Source organism: Mauremys mutica, chromosome 2, assembly GCF_020497125.1.
Source record: "Mauremys mutica isolate MM-2020 ecotype Southern chromosome 2, ASM2049712v1, whole genome shotgun sequence".
Taxonomy (NCBI): Eukaryota; Metazoa; Chordata; order Testudines; family Geoemydidae; genus Mauremys; species Mauremys mutica.
Window position 1 is genome coordinate 239,117,615 of NC_059073.1, and position 17,485 is coordinate 239,135,099.

A 17,485-nucleotide genomic window follows, 5' to 3' on the forward strand; every position below is an offset into this window, starting at 1 on the left:
ACTGTGTGTTTCAACAGTTTGTAGTTTAAGTCATGGGGAATTTTATCTGATGGAAAAATTTACTTTCACTGTTTAAATAGCTACTGATATCTCATTAAGTTAGAGAATGAGAAAGTGAAAGGAAGTAGGAGGAGGAGGAGAGAAAGAAAAGAACAGTCACAAAGAAAAAAGCCAGGAATCAGGAACTGAAAAGCACCACAAAAGTGTAGGTGGGACAAATGTTAAAAAAAAACAAAACAAGACCATCCTATAAACAAGATTATGTGAAAGCATTATCTGAAAGGGGGAAAAAAAACAAACACCAGCTGCATTTTAAATGCACTTTAATTTGGCCTACGAGAAGCAGGCCCCAGAACCAAAGAACAGCAGGGGAGGGATAACTCAGTGGTTTGAGGATTGGCCTGCTAAACCCAGGGTTATGAGTTCAATCCTTGAGGGGACCACGTGGGGCAAAATCAGTACGTGGTCCTGCTAGTGAAGGCAGGGGGCTGGACTCAATGACATTTCAGGGTCCCTTCCAGCTCTATGAGATAGGTATATCTCCATATATTCTAATAGCATGAATCAGTAAGTATGGCTTGAGAGAGAAGTATTAATGCTGGGGCGGGCAGGTAATCATTGTACTGTATTCTACCACTAAACTAACAGGCATCACTATAAAAGCCAGATTCTTTGTGCCACCTGTGGACTGTTCCCTGTTGTTGTGGCTTCCATGACCAAAAAGGAATCTAAACTAGCAAGCTAAATAGGGAATAGGCTAGTTTTGCTTTAACTTAGAAAAAAATAAAATGGAGAACAGAAAAACAACACACATGAGCATTATTAAGGCCACTGCCTTTCAGTGAGGCAAGAGATGGAGGAAACAAGCTGAGCAGTACACAGATGGGGAAAAGTCTGCTTACTCTCATAGACCCTTGCCTAAAGTAGAGAACAATCACTGCTTCCAGACTGGTGAACTGAGGATGCAGAAAATGCAGCTGTTAAGGTTAAAGTCTACTTGTAATAAAAGCACAGAAGAGAGATTAGAACTGCCACACTAACTGTGGGCTGGGCTGTGCCTGGGATGAGGTTGTACTGGAGGGGAGGAAGCCTGCGCACAGTCAGAGACAAATGTAACTGATTTTGAATGCAGACATAAGAACAGAATTGCTTCCTATAAAAATAACCCATCTAAATTGTTCAAGAGGCCATATTTCAAATTTCCTTTTCCCCCTCTAACCTGAATTAGCAGATTTGAAATATAACTGGGGGCATTACCTATTAATCACACATGGTGACAATGTGTGGCAATGACAACCTTTCATGTAACTCTGGATAGACCAGCATCTCTATGCATAAAGGAAGGGTGCTCAGCTTATTTCTAGTTAAATACAAAAACTATGTTAATGGAATATCGAGACTGCTCAATTAATAGGCATCAGGTTTAAAACGAACACAAGGACGTATTTCTTCACACAACATATAGTCAACCTGTTGAACTCTTTGCCAGAGGATGTTGTGAAGGCCAAGCCTATAACATATCCCAAAAAACAAACAAACAAACAAACAAAAAACTAGATAAGTTCATGGACAATAGGTCCATCAATGGCTATTAGCCAGGATAGACAGAGATGTAAAACCATGTTCTGAAGTGTCCCACACAAGGTCAGGAAATGTTAATATTGCAATATTAACTTAGTCACACTATAAATCCTGTTTGTCTTATGGGTTATAACACATACAAGGTGGGTCAGATAATATATTTTATTGGACCAACTTCTGTTGGTGAGAGACAACAAAAGTGGGTCCAGTAAAAGACATTAACTCACCTACCTTGTAGCCCTGTCAGTCCCAGATATTGGAGAAACAACAACCCTGGGTTATAACACAACAATATATGAAGCAATATATTTAAACAGAAAAATAGGAATACAAAACACTACATATTGAATGTGTTTTGTAAACATCTTATCATTGCTACTGAAACCTTAACTTTTGCATTCCCTGAAAGGAATTTTAACTGCATAATCTTAAAGTTGCATCAATGTAGATTGTTTGCATTTAATTATCTTTTAATTGGGGGAGGGGGGAGAGAGGAGAAATGCTTTATAGTTTTAACATGCTTATTCTTTATTGTTATTGTGGGTCCCGGCCTGAGGTGTGCACTCAGGCCAATGTCTTGGCTGAGTACTGGCTTCAGCTTCTTTGGTCTTGGAAGGAAGTGTGTGGAATGAGGATCAGACTCTTCTGGAAGCACATAGCAGCACATGACCAGCTCATCTCTGCTTTACCTAACACATGCAGCAGTGGTACAGTGTTTTCAGAATACCACAGAGTGATGCAGAGGTGAGAAGAATGGTCCTAAAAGATCCATGACACTGTAAATTGGAGCTTTATTTAGGTCCCAATTCAGCAAGCAACCTCTTGACACACACACTTAAGTTAGGCCCATGTTTATGTACCTTGCTGAATTATTCGGTGTGATTTTTAAATGTACTAAGTCTTTTTCACAACTAAGTAGCTATGCCATGGCAGTTGCCAGAGGTCCACACTAGAGTAAGTATAATAGTTCAGGCTACTAAAACTTTTAACTGTTTCAATATTTTAAAATGTCTAATAACTGTTCTTGGATTTGTTTCTTTGCAAAAGGAACTAGGTAGATTTTTTATTTAATTATTGATGCTATAGGTTTGGTTTTTTTAACATTAATGCTAACTGTTAGCAAAAGCTGTACTGATTTAAAATCCTAACTGATAATTTAGAAGATGTTTCTCCAAAACTGAGGCCAACCATTGATGCTGCTTTTAGGCTGATAGGGACCATAGGAGGGAGAGCACAAAAGGGAAGGAGGTACTCAAGACAGCAGCCTAGTACTCAAGCCATTTTTCAAAATTTCTCTGCTGCGCATATATAAAAACTGTACATGTGTTTTGAACATCTTCCTTTCAGGCCTACTTCTCAACATTTGCCCACAGGCTTTTGGGAAAGGGGCACGGTTCCGGGAAGGGGCGGCTCTATGTATTTTGCCACCCCAAGCACGGCAGTCAGGCGGTTTTCAGCAGCTTGCCTGCAGGAGGTCTGCTGGTCCCGCACCTTCGGCGTACCTGCCGCTGAATTGCCACCGAAACCACAGGACTGGCGGACCTCCCGCAGGCATGCCGCCAAAGGCGGCCTCACTGCCGCCCTCACGGCGACCAGCAGGCCACCCCCCGCGGCTCGCCGCCCCAGGCTCGCGCTTGGTGTGCTGGTGCCTGGAGCCGCTCCTGGTTCCGGGGGTGTAGACAAACTTTTATTAATCATCTCATTGATGTATTGATCAACAGCTTTCAGATGTATTACAGTGAGAATAAAAAAAATCTGTTTAGTAAATCCACTGTGAAATTGGATAAGAAGTAGTCAGCTATATATTGAATTGTGCTATGAGACACCTTACCCACTTTTCAGAAGTGACTCCATCCTATCCCCATCTTCTCCTGGCCTCTAAACAGCTCCAAACCTTTTTTTTTTTTTTTTTTTTTTTAAGTTTCCTCATAAAACTGATGTTTTCATCACTTCCCCTTTTTTAGAACAAAGTTTTCATTCACGGATGGAAATTAGGGCCACTATTTCTAATATCATAAAACTTTCAAATAATATATTATGCGGACGTAAAAACTTTGAGTGACATACTGGTTCAAAAAAAATTGGGGACACAACAATAAAATCTACTGGGGGAAAAACTCAATATTTTTACATAACCCTAATTTTTGCAGGCATATTGGAAGTACGTTCCTTTTTGCAGGTGTGCATATTTCTTTCCCTTGAAAGTTTGGACAACTGCATTTAACATGAAATAACTAACTTTTTCATTGTCACCCAATTTTATTAAAATGTTCTCCTGAGTCTTATAAAAACAGCATGTTGGCAAGAGACAAAACCCTCAAACTGAACTGGTATTCATCTGATATAAACAAAGCCCCAGCCACAAAACCATGGATTATTAAAAAAGAGAGTCGGCTCTCAGCTAATGACTATGTATTATGAAGTAAACAGACACCTCTAAGCATCTCTTGCCATAAAAAACATCCATGTATATATTAATCCACCACTGGGGTTTTGCTTATTTAACCACTAGTAGCAGGCAAACAAAGGAGGAAAAGTTTTCCACAAACAATACCAAGTTAACCACACCCTTTAAGAGCAATTTTTTTTTTGTCCAACACTTTCATGTACATGGATTGGTTAAGAATATGTAACAGCAACAGGATGTAAACACTTCCTTAATGATCTTACAGTTTATAACAACAATCAAACACAGGCATTTTACCCCCTACTGGGATTCAGCATTTACTTTATAGCTACATGAATTAGCCACTCATTTAGCCAGGGCCTGGTCCCTAAAGGTTCACAGAGCTGCTTTCAACTTACTGGGTTACGGTATTGTTGTAAGTAGACGTTGCTACACAGGAGGCCTATTTATTGCATCATGCAGTGTAAGGAAATATTTATTATGTGTATTGGTGCTGGAAACAAAACTTACCCAAAGAGGTTCCTTGGATATCATCTGGATAAAACATGTACAACTGTTGCTTGGTCCACATCTGTTCTTTCAATGGTTTTTTTGGACAATGAGTTTACAAACTCAGTATAAAGGGAAGCCTGTTAAAATACAGCTTGTCTAAAGAAAGTAACTATTTCCTCTACTTAACGCTCCAGCCCTCAAAGTTTCTAGCAATACCGACGCCCAGACCACTTCCACAGCTCATGTTCCAAAATTATAAATGAGTTTAGCAGAACATTTTACACTTGAATAAAATCTGAAATGATGTTAAAAGATTAATAAATAATAAGTATCCCATCTATAAAATGGATCATCATGAAACATTCACTTACATACCAGTACCACTTAAATGCATAAAGGACACCACAGGGACAAACTGGTATTTCACTTATTATTGCTGTCACCTTCTGTGTAAATAGCATGTGAGTTGTTATTTTTATATAAATAAATGAACTGGTTGTCCCCAAGATAAAATGTAAACTCAAAGGGTTATCATCAACTTTTCTCTAAATCTACACCAGTGGCCCAAAACACCACCAATTCCAATAGCATTCCTGCAGTTCTTTCTAACCATGTGTGTAGGGTATGGTAGATTTGTTTTCAAATGAGGGAGCATTCCATTCCTTCACAAGGGAAAAATAACAGTACTGTAAACCTGACAGATTAAGTCCAACAATCATTCCCTACTGAAAAGTGATTTAAAATCCTCTTCAACTTCTGACTCTATTTCAGCATAGCCTTCCCTGGTCAGATGTGGGCCCCTGGAAGCATCAACACCACCAGGCATGGTAGTGCAATGGGGCAAGCTACCTGCAAGCCCTGTGCTAGCCTACCGTAGCCTGATTCTACATGCTTCCTGTGAGCCTCTGCCAGTCAAACAGCTCTGGAGCCCCTGACAGAAATTAAAAGCGGCCTCCTCAAGGTGCAACTGCCAAGGGAGGGAGCCGGTAGTACTACTGCTGGCCCTCCCCAGGGATGGATTTCTCTGCCAGTATAGCTGCTCCCACTGGTAGAAGGGGATGCAGTACAGCCTGTAACAAAAAGAAACATGCTCCTTCCACTTCTAATACCAATATTGCCAACCACAAGCCAGTCAAAAATCATGAATCAGCCCCCCCCCCACTCCCAAATCATGAAATTGATTTAATTTTATTTGTCTTGTGACCTTTGAGCCTCTAGGGTTGGTATTTTCAAGCTTTTCTCCACAACTGTGAAGCTTCCTTTTTTCTTTTTCTTTTTTTTTTAAATGAAAGCTGAGGTTCTTTCGTATTCCCAAATTCGCCCCATCCTCTCTTCTCACCTCACTGATCCCTCCCACCTACCCCCTATTCCCACCAAGGCCACCACCTCACCTTATATGTGCATCTTCTCCAGGGTCCAGGCACCTAATTAGGGAAGCCACGCCTGTGCAGCTCCACTAATTAGGTGGGTGGCCCTTCATTCTCTTGTGTGCAGCTGCCCAGGGGTGCACCTTAGAGGGAACTATCTGTGGATCACCTGAATGGAGCTCACAGACCACAGTTTGAGAACCTCTGGTCTAGGAATCTCACTATTACCTTATACTCCCACTGCTCCACCTGTCTTTTATATCCAGCTGTTGTCTATCATCTTAAAACGCAGTCTGTAAGCTCTTTTGGGCAGGGACCGTCTTTCTGTTATATATTTGTATAGTGCCTTCAATAGTGGGACCCTGACCTCCAGGAGCTCCGCCAGTAAAAAATACAAAATATTTGACCTAAAGCAGTCAGTGCACCTGTATTGTCTAGATCTGGAATCTGATCACATTCACAGTACAGGAAGAATGATACCTGCATAGCAATTATGGCCCAGAGTCCAGAACAGCAGGGACACATGTAGGGCCAGTTTGTGGCTGGCCTGCCACGTAGGTGGTAGAAAGGGTGGGAACAATAGAGGTAGGCTGGTTTCCTTTCCTCTTCCTCTACCTCTACTCCATCTCCTTGCACAGAGACAAGTACAAATCAGCTCCCTCCAAAGGCCCCTCAGAGAGAGTAGCCACACAACGGTCAGAGCTGTCAGCCATGCAGCATTGTATCTACCTAAGCAGCAGCAAGTTCTCACAGTAGACCTGGCACACTAGGAGGAATCACACCTCATCCTGCATCATCCAGTGAGCATGTGGCATGCCTTCACCTGTCAGGGACCTGATTAAGTGTAGACTAAGAGGCAACTTGAGCCTGTGGATAAGAGCCAGGACATCTGGGTTCTATTCCTGGACCTTCTGCATGAACTTGGATAAGCTATTTCACCCCTGTGTGTTCTCTCTCCCCTTCCCCCTCCCTCTCCCACACCATTTGTCCACCTTGACTATTTAGATTGCAAGATCTATATTTTTATACACCATCTAGCACAAATAGGGCCCTGAGCTTGACTGGAGACCCTAGGTGCTATAACCAGTAATAGAAAAAATAATCTTTTAACTCCCACCAAAGTCAACAAGAGTCTTTCCAATCACCTCAATGGAAGTTGGATTAGATACTATGTATGTGCAATTCTGAAACTTGAGGCCCATGGACATTTTTATTAACAATAGTTCCATAGGATAAACTTGGCAGTCTAGTGGCAGCACAAAGCAATGCCATAAAAAGATACCCATTTCGGTCTCCAGCACCAACGCACACATGCATTGTAAAATGTAATAGCACTATGGTTCGCTCTTTTTTTTTCCCCCTCTCTGAATTAAGAAAATTATATTTCCTGAACCATCTCCAGGGTGACAATTTGGGACAAATGAATAAAGTATATTTAAAAAGTGTATTATAGGCAGGGCTAGTAGTTCTGCCATTATTAATGATGTGTGATACTTCTCATTGTAACTTTGCCAAACTTTAACCAGTTGGGATGAAATTTTACACACTGTGTGTCTGCCTCAAGCTGAATTTTTAATTTTATTTGGGGGAAGGGGTGCAGAGAAGAAACCAGCAAACAGTTTGACTGTTTCAAGAATGAGGCGGGGTGGGGGGGGCGGGAAATATTTTTGCAGACTGTTTCTGCTAGGCTCTCAACGATCCCCTGCTGAGCCCAGATGGCATGGAGGAGAAAGCTTTCTGAGTCAAAGCAGCGGGGACAAGTTCCATACCTAGGTTTGGGGGCCAGGGAGCGGGCAAGGAAGTAGATTGGGACAAACAGACTGGGAGTGGAGGCTGGACGGAATGTGTAAAGAGAGGGAAACTGGAAATTAGTTGGGGGGGGAAAGGCGAGACAGATCTGATGAGGAGCCAGAGTGCAGGGGAGAACTGGATCTGGATGGGCAGAGAGTGGGAAAGGGACACTGACATTAGGACGTAGTGGGGACAGGGAATGTTACCGGGAGGCAGCACAACTAGAGGCAAGGAGGAGCGAAACAGATTACATGGGGCGCTGGGTGTGTGTGGGCTGGGACTGTTGCACAACAAAACTGGGGACAAGGAGCTAGGGAGAAGTAGGAATGACTGGGCAAGGAGACTGGGATTAGGATGAGAAGTGTGTGGAATGGAAACTGGGACTGACTGAGGTGCGGAGAATGGTCCTTGGGACAAAGACCAGGAAGGGAGATGAGACAGATGGGGAGGGGACAGCACAAAGGAAGTTAAGCTTGGGGAGAATGGGCAGAAGAGTCTATCCATTAGAGCAGAGACCCTCCGAGTCTGGAATGTAACCCAAGTAGAGGGACCAGGTGTGTGGTTTTCAACCGGAACACCTGATCAAAAAGGGATCCTGGTGGCTCCGGTCAGCACTGCTGACCGGGCCATTAACGGTCCTGTAGGCGGCACCACGTAGTGGGGCTGACAGGCTCCCTGCTAGCCTCTGTGTCGCGCGGCCCCTGGGAAGCAGCTGTCATGGCCCCTCTCTGGCTCCTAGGTGTAGGGGCAGCCATGCTGCCCCCGCCCCAAGTACTGCCCCCAGAGCTCCCATTGGCCAGGAACCATAGATGCCTGGCTGCGCCTATGCATAGGAACAGGAGGGGGACATACTGCTGCTTCTGGGAGCTGCTTGAGGTAAGTGCCACCCGGAGCCTGCACCTCTGTGGTCCCCTCGTGCCCCAACCCCTGCCCCAGCCCTGATCTCCCTCCTGCCCTCCAAACCCCTTGATCCCAGTCCAGACCCCCCTCCTCCACCCCAAATTCCTTATCCCTGGCCCCACATCAGAGCCCATGCCCCCAGCCAGAGCCTTCCCACCCCCCTGCACCCTAACCCCCTGCCCCAGCCCTGATCCCCCTCCCGCCCTCCAAACCCCTTGGTCCCAGCCTGGAACATCCTCCTGCATCCCAAACCCCTCATCCCTAGCGCCACCCAAGATCCTGCACCCCTAGACGGAGCCCTCACCCCCCCCAGGCCCAATCCCAGCCCAGCCCTGATCCACCTCCCACCCTCCAAACCCCTTGGTCCCAGCCAGGAGCATCCTCCTACACCCCAAACCCCTCCTCCCTGGGACCCACCTGAGAGCCTACACCCCCCAGCCAGAGACCGCATGCCCTCTCACGTCCCAACCCACTGCCTCAGCCTGGAGCCCCCTCCCACACTTTGACCTCTTAATTTTTGGCCCCACCCTAGAGCCTGCACCCCCGGTCGGGGCCCTCACCCCGTCCTGCACCCCAGTCCCCTGAGCCAGCCCGGTGAAAATGAGCAAGTGACTGAGGGTAGGGAGAGTGAGTAACAGATGAAGGGGGGATGGACTGAGCAGGGGCGGGGCCTTGGAGAAGGGGCAGGGCATGAGTGGGGCCTCAGAAGAGGGGCAGAGCAAGGGTGTTGGGTTTTGTGCAAGTAGAAAGTTGGAAACCCTAAACCCAAGATTCCTAAGTCTCACAATTTCTCTGCTATCAATAAATATTTTTGAAAAACACTGGCAAAGCATGTTGCATCCCCCTCTATAGCTAATCTACACGGAGGAGGATAACCTACTACAGCTATCAGTTACCTCAAGTGGCAGAAGTCTGTGTGGTGGATCAAAAGGTCCCAACCCTGCTGTCGTCTCATGTGGGTGTCAATACAGTGTGTCATGTGGAATTTCGGTTTGTTTTTTTAAAAACCTAAGAAATTACATACACTCAAAAATCCTATGTTAAAAGGACATTAAGTTTGCAAATAAAGCATTCAAACGTTACTAAATGCCACAATTAAGGCTGCCTAGTCAACCTTAATACAGCCCCCTGATGCATATGCATATGAAAGTCTTTAATTACATGATCACATGCTATTTTTCACAGGACCCCTACCTCATTCAGTGTACAGAATTGACAGTGATCACTTAATAAGCAGCTGTTCAATATTTTGTTTTCTCATTGTTCAATGCAAAACCCCATGGTGTTAAAAAGATACTGAATGAAATCCTGGCTTCATTGAAGTCAATGGGAGTTTTGCCACTAACTTCAATGGAGCCAGGATTTTACCCAATGTAATCTCCAATATAATCTTTGTTAAAGCACAAGAACTTTCCCGTGGATGAGGCATGGATACATTAAGGTGACAGGTACCTTAGAAATACCATGGATCAAATCTTGCCTCCATGTAATTTTACAGTATTGTACACAAGCTAAAAACAATGTGATATCATACCTTGCAGATTTACAATGTACAAAGATGAAGATTAGAATGAAACACCACAATTTTCAAATGTTCCATATATAAGAAGGTAAGAAAGAATTAAACATTTTCTAGCCTTCATTTGGAATAAGAACTGAAAACACTGAAGAGATCATCTAATCTATTTATACACAGAGCAAGTGCACTGAGTGGTTCATACTGTATTTCTTGAAGAAGTCAACTGAGAGATGCACTAATTGTTCATTCAAACCAGATACAATCCAGCCTGTTACTCCCAAGATTTTGCAGCATTTTTTGTTTTTTTTCCCCCTCATCTTTTTATTGTGTAGCCCATCAGGAAAAGGAAGGAAGCTATGCAACTTGGGGTTATAATAATTGTTAGATATGAAACTTTTCCATTTTTTCCACTTTCCAGTAGAATGCCATAACTGTGGGCAGTGGAGCATGACTGGTAGTTTCAATAAGTCGTCCACAACTTTTGAAAACCAGACCGTGCCTTTTGGGTACTCTACAGTGCTTGTACAGTACACCCTTGCTATAACACCCTTCATTATTACCAGCCTTCAGCTATAATGAACCTGGTCCCTGGATACCTACTACAGTACAATACTGTACTGTTAAAAAAAAAAAAAAGTTGCACATGCACAAATTTTAATCTAGCCTCATACGTTGGGCTCAAGGGCAGAAACTAAGGAGTTGGCCCAACCCCTTCTCCCCCACCTCCCAGGGCTGAAGCCAAAGCCCCAGGCCCAGCCGTCCAGGGCTGACAGCCTGGAGCCCCAGCTCCAGCTCCGCCACCTATCATTTTGATTGTCCTTTCGCTATAATGAACAAAAGGCCTGGGTCCTGACAGGTTCATTATAGCGAGGGCGTATTGTAGTAAGATTAGTGCTGTTTTAAAATCAACAGTGATTCCATTTTACAGATAGCTGTTTTTGCCACAAAACAATTTTACTGAATGACCTTCAACACAGACTAATTACAAATGGTTAGAGAGACTAGATTACCATACTGTGACTTCACATGCAATTTTTTATTAAAAAAAAATCTCTACACAGAATAGAAAGGTTTCTTTATCTTAGGGGTGGGTACAAACACCAACCACTACCCAAGAACAACTATTTCTTTTAATAAATCAATCAGAGTTCCAGTTATAGTCTATTGGGGTAAATACTCAGTATGAGGCACAATCATAAACACACAACTTTTAATGTTAATGGAAGTCAGTTAAAGACCCACTGGGAACTGAGAGTGCTGGACACCTAGCAGGAATGGACCCTACATACAGAACTTGTATCACTACTACCCTGCTCATCACACTGAATGTGTCTCCTTTATGGCATTTGGAATGACAATAGAAACTTGAATGGGCACCCATAATCCTCTTCCTCCTGGTAACGGGGGTCAATTTGACACCTTGCATTAAGAGCCAAATCATCTCCAACTGCAGTAGAGAGTTACACTGGGAATGAATTCAACTCAAGATCAGCAATCTACAGTAGAAAAGCACCATGCAAAGTGGGGGGCTGCAACAGGTACAGCATATGAGAAAGGCACGGTAATACATTATGTCATATTTGTTGCCAAGGGGACACACACACAACCATGAGATGACAGAGCCAAAAGCAGAGCACAACTCCTTCAGGAAAGCAGAATGGGAAGTCAACAACAGCCTTAATGTTCAGATCATCTAGTCTTCTTCTACAAAATTTGTTCTACTCAGACCCAGAACTGATTTTTAAATCAGGCCTCCATTATCGGAGGCATATTTTGTATCCACAATAAATTATGTTCACCGGTTTTTACCGCAGGTCTTTCAAGCTTTTTCCTGACAATTATTGCAGATGCAAAATTGTGTTTGCAAAAATGGAGACCAAGTTTGAAATTCTGGCCACTTTTTGAGACACTAAGGTGAATACGGTTATTCCTCATTTCCAACACAATATATCTGCAATTTTATATATATAAAAACTGAAAAACACTCCGAACTTGAGCTGCATGATATCCCACAAAAAAAATTCAATTAAGAGCCCTGCTTATTATTTCAATTTCTTTCTTGATGTTTTATGCTAATTATTTTCACAAAAGCCAAAGCAGACAGAAATAAAATCACCTGTACAGAGTCAAGTTACCAAAAAGACAATAAATAGATATTTTTAAAGTGGGGGTGAACTGGAGTGTGGGCTAGCTGGGACATTGTGCAGATTTGACTTAGGGATTCTCACTCCTTAAAGCAGTGGAGAGTAGGCGTGTTCCATATGTAACTTTTCTTTCTCTAGAATGATGGGTATTGGCTGTACTGCTCACAGTTCATCTCCTGCCAGCTGAACCAGAACTAGCTCATTCTACTGACATCAGATAAAGCAGGTGCTAAGACTTATATTAACTAAGCATGTGTCTACAAAGAGACAAACATAGCAGAGGATGACTGCGTGGGCAAGTATCCTTCCACCATAGGGATAAGAAGGAAGGGACAGAGCAATGCAGCTCAAACTCAGACTGTTCAAACACTGCCATAATGTAAAGGTGCACAATAAATTTAATGCACAAGTATAAAAATATTAAGAAAGAATACAAATATGTTAAATATGTCTATTCATGTTTCACTAGGATTATTTGGCTCCTAATCAAGTCATATGGAAAACATTACCCAAGAATTACAGAATCATTCAGTTTGTAATCCAACTGAGATAAGATATCCACACAATATAATTTCTTTATGCATACTCCTGTATTTCATTTTATATGACAGTCAAATCTTATTAGATGAACTGGCATATGGGTCACTTGCCACCTCTATTTTGGCTTTGAACACAGACACATTGAAGAATTCTGCAAAATTACAACATATGTTAATATTCTGTGACATATGAAAAAACTGACCTGGCTGTGTTGTGGAGCTCATTGTTGTTGATGAAACGATAAATTGTTAACAGATCGAGACCAGATCTTGGCAGCAGTAGACCAGATTGGAATGTTCTGGCCAAGATGAGGTGAATCTGAAGATGCAATCTAGAGATGAAAAACATAGACCTGTGCATTAACAATATACTACCCATGCATACTTTAACCCATTCTTATAAACAAAATTTCTTCTATAAACATGCTCTGTAGGTTCAAGTAGCTATGGCCCCTGAAACCAAAACATTATAACTAAACATCCTCAAATTTTAGGAAAGTTCAAATCCAGATCTAAATTTGCAGCTTAGGCCCATCTCTAGTTTCAAAAGTAGCTTGGAAAAGAAAGTCAAAGGGATGATTTCTCTTACCATGAGGTCAGAGGATTAACTGTGGAAACTGAAAGGCCTGAAGGTAAAATAGGTGGATTACTATCTTTCAGTTAAACAATGGCTAATTCACAATCTATTTCCTAATTTAGGCTTTTGGTTTCTGAAACAGTTTCACATTGAGAACTCTTTCAAAAAAATATACAGTCTTAATTTCTAATGTTACCTAGGTTAGAAATAGACAAATTTCCTTGTTGAAATTTGTAGTATCACTGAATGGATCACCCACTAACTAACTAACTAACTAATGAGATCTAAGATACTGTCAAGGGAATGCTGCTAGTAGGGTGGGTTGGTCTGAGAGTAGGTCAAGAAAGTTCTGCTGTTAGACTGAATTTTTTCATACCCTTCTGGAATATTACAGTCAGAGCAAAAGCAAAAAGAAGCAATGCTTTTGTAATACTTTACCTAATAAATACTGAAAGTTGCAGCTATATTACACTTTCAGAGGTATATTTTCATTCCAGCATGATACAAATAGCATATCTCCAATTTCAGTGCTTTGTAACTGTGACTACCTTATTCAATCAGTGTTGTAAGTAGCGTCTGGATAGTTGAAGATATTTTAATGCTGTATCTTAGCAGTTTTTGTCAAAATGTTTTTTTAGACACCAAGTGGTTTCAAGTAGAGCTGAGATGAATTTCAGCTAATAAATTAGAATCACAAAATTTGGTAATTTTGGATTATCAACGTTAGCTATGGGAAGAGGGCAAGAATCACTTGTTTAGATGAAGAACCTGTATTAGTGTCACCATTAAAGACACATCATTCCCACAGATCTGATACTTGGATATACCTAGCATTCAGATATCTAACATTCAGATAAGGTGGTGGTGAGGAGGATTCAGCAGAATGTTATGAAAAGCTAAAACTTTACAAAATTATATTTGAATCAAAATTCTTTACCATGACTCACATCAACAGTCAAGTGTCCTCAACTCAATGGAAGCTGCTACTAAACCTGAATAGACTAAGATTAGTCTGAGCTGTGCATTTTTTCCTCCATTTACAAGGCTAGAGTAAATACTACTATGGGGAAATCACTGTACTATCCAAGATCGAAGGTTTCACACAAAACAGAAAGGTTGTGTCTTGGATTAGAACAACTATTATTCAATTCATAGATCTCACAAGTATGCTAGAGGCTCTGTAGCAAAGAAAGAAAATACAATTCCTGCCTCAGAAAACTAACAACTTAAGCATAAAATCCTGCAAACACTCAAATATGAACTCCTACAGCAAATACTCCTATCGACTTCAATACAACTGCTTAGATAGCTAAAGTAACATGCATAGATGTCTACAACATTAGGCCCTAAATTTCAGACAAACAAGGAGGGGACAGAGCAAGAATGAATGAGGCTTACAGCAATTATGGTTAAGAGTCGGTCACAGGTATTTTTAGTAAAAAAAAAGTCAGGAACAGGTCACAGGCAAACAAACAAAAATTCACAGATGCCCACAACCTGTCCCTAACTTTTACTAAAAATACTCGGGGGAAGGAGGAACACAAAGAGAGCGCTGCCAGGGTTTGTGGCTGCTCCAGCCCACCGCTGCTCCTGCAGCGCTACTCCAGCAGCCGCCGGTCAGCTGTTCTGGCAGCCCCAGGACTGGCAGCTGCTCCAGCCCTTCCCCAGAAGAAGTCATGGAGGTCCTAGAAGTCACGTGCCCGTGACTTCCATGATAGAATCATAGCCTTAATTATGGTTACATAAGGATTCATTTTAAGTGCATGCATATCTTAGTAGTTTAGATAATGTTTCTCTCTCTTGGGGAAGGTTCCTTGAAACAACCACCATAATGGTATAAAATAGTAAAATTTTAAATGACTCATTTACTGTAGGCATTATCAACAGAGTCCTGGATATGGTGGCTGAAATAGTGCTTCTGTAGTGTTTTCAAGGAGGGATTTTAAATCATGCTTTGAAATGAAATAAAACATTTGGGGGCTTTTAATTTGCTCCAAATGTTACAAAAGCACTATTTCAGCCACCATATCTAGGACTAATATGTTAAGTTTTATATTATGTGCTGTCCTGACCCTGCTTAACTCTTGGGGGAAGGCTGCCAGAAGTCATGTTTTTAATTCAGTAAGTGACACAACTCCACCTTGTTTACAAGAAAAATGCCATCCAAAGAGGGAAAAAAGTTTACCAGAAATCCAGACACCATTTTGGTTATTGTCAGCTGGGAGAAAAATGCCCATCAATTCAGAATGATGGATCTGACAGGCCTTTCAATTGCACCTAATATTAGAGGCAAAACCAAAAGGTGTTTGACTTTTCCCACCAAAATAAGGTTAAGCTACTTTTTGTATTTGAGGGAGTTTTACCATTAGTGGCAATTTACATGTACTTTGTGACTCCCAATTGTTTAAGTATTAAGTTAACATTCAGTGCTCCATCAATAAAAGTTAACAAATTAAAGTTACTGCATTCTGGATGCCATTTCCCCGATTTTCATTATTAAACTGCTTCTTTTCAGGTCCTTGATATGAAATGGAAAACCCTTGAATTCCAAGATACTGATAAAGAGAATCAGCACTGAATATTTATTGGGGGATAGATTTGCTGAAAATAACTCTTGTATAACTACCGGTAAGTATTTTGCTGGGATCCTTATAAAATACCTGCATAGAAGTCTTTTATAAATTCTTCTCCACTGGTAATATATTTTACAAAATGACAACAGGCATCCTGCCTAAAGAGACAGTGTATTTCCATTTCTTTCTTTCAAATACAGAGCTTTTATTTCTAATATAGTAAATATTTAGTTTGAAGAGTTGTTAATATCAAACTCGAACAACAAGATTCATATTTTCAGAGCTCCCATTCAGTCCCATGAAAAATACTATCCCATCACATACAGAAGTACAGATGCAATCCAATCACTCTCATTCAAATACACTTACATTTTAAAAGCAGATATACCGGTACTTCATTTCTCTTTGTGAGATGGGATGTTCAGAGAAATATTGGAGGGAATATAAAGTGCAGCTCCAGATGTATTTTAGTGTTGTGTTTGAACTGAAGAGAACCAGAATAATGCTGGCATTAGGTCAAAATTCTAGGTGGGGCACTCTAATTCTCCTTGAAGGGTAATTCCATCTCCCCAACTCTTCCGCACCACCAAGTAGAGGTGCAAAGGTCCTGACCACAGCAGAACCATTAGGGTTCCATGTGCAAGGAGTAATTCAGGATCCTGTACAGATGATCTGCACGCCACATGCCCCAGGATGGTGGATAGTGGTGAAGGGTAGCGCAATGCAGGCCCAGTGGATTCACCAACCATTCCCTTCATAGAGGGAAGAGAGAGTGGGGCAAGTGCTGCAAAAGGTTAATGCCTCAGAGGTGACAAATTTCCTTTTTCCGTGGTCACCATAAAGCGGAGATGCTTCTTGTGACTATAACTAGATACAACATTTTTAGACAAAAGTGTGAATTTCAAGTTAACATTCCTTTAAGCACTATCGTCTTCTTTCACCCCAATTCCCCAGACAACTCACTCACTCCATTCTTTATGTTGTGCTTATATTGCAAAATTTCTGAGAGAACAGGGTTGCTAAAAGAGATGCACTGAATAGAAATGAACAGAATTTAGATAACATAGACATTTCATTCCCTCCCACCCCCAGCAGATGAACTTGTATGTGTGCACACTTTCAAAATGCACCCAATGGCATATATTTTTGCATTATTTTCTTAAGGAGGAAATCTCCAGATCCCCTTCCAGAAGGATTTTACAACTTTATCTAAAGTACCTCCCTTTGAAAAGTGTACGGGGAAACCATTATGCATAGATTTACAAATAAAATATGGTATGCTGTACTCCTTGAAATTATAAACAGGTTGGCATCCCTAATAATACATTAAGTAATCAGACATCTTTGCCAGCCTTTTGGCTTTAAGAACAAACAAACCCTACCCTCTTACCATCTTCAACAGCAACTATCCCTCCAGGGCAGCAAGAACAGGCCTCTTCAACATAAAAACTGACTTATTCCAAATTATGGAAGTTTACACCATAATTATGAAGAGGTATCAATGTCATATACAGTGGAACCTGCTCATAAAATACTCTGATACAGTGAAAATCCATTGAAGATGGATCAAACTAACTGGTACATTGTATAGCAAC

At 41.6% G+C, this 17,485-nt stretch overlaps 1 protein-coding gene across 1 annotated transcript in view; it reads right to left on the minus strand.

The window, feature by feature from the left end:
• Positions 1-17,485, minus strand: part of HDAC9 (histone deacetylase 9) — a 659,352-nt gene that overhangs the window by 595,013 nt on the left and 46,854 nt on the right. Inside the window, exon 3 of the mRNA XM_045006744.1 lies at positions 12,944-13,072. Coding sequence (XP_044862679.1) covers positions 12,944-12,965 — 22 coding nt within the window. The 5' untranslated portion in view covers positions 12,966-13,072. The remainder of the gene's footprint in view (positions 1-12,943; positions 13,073-17,485) is intronic.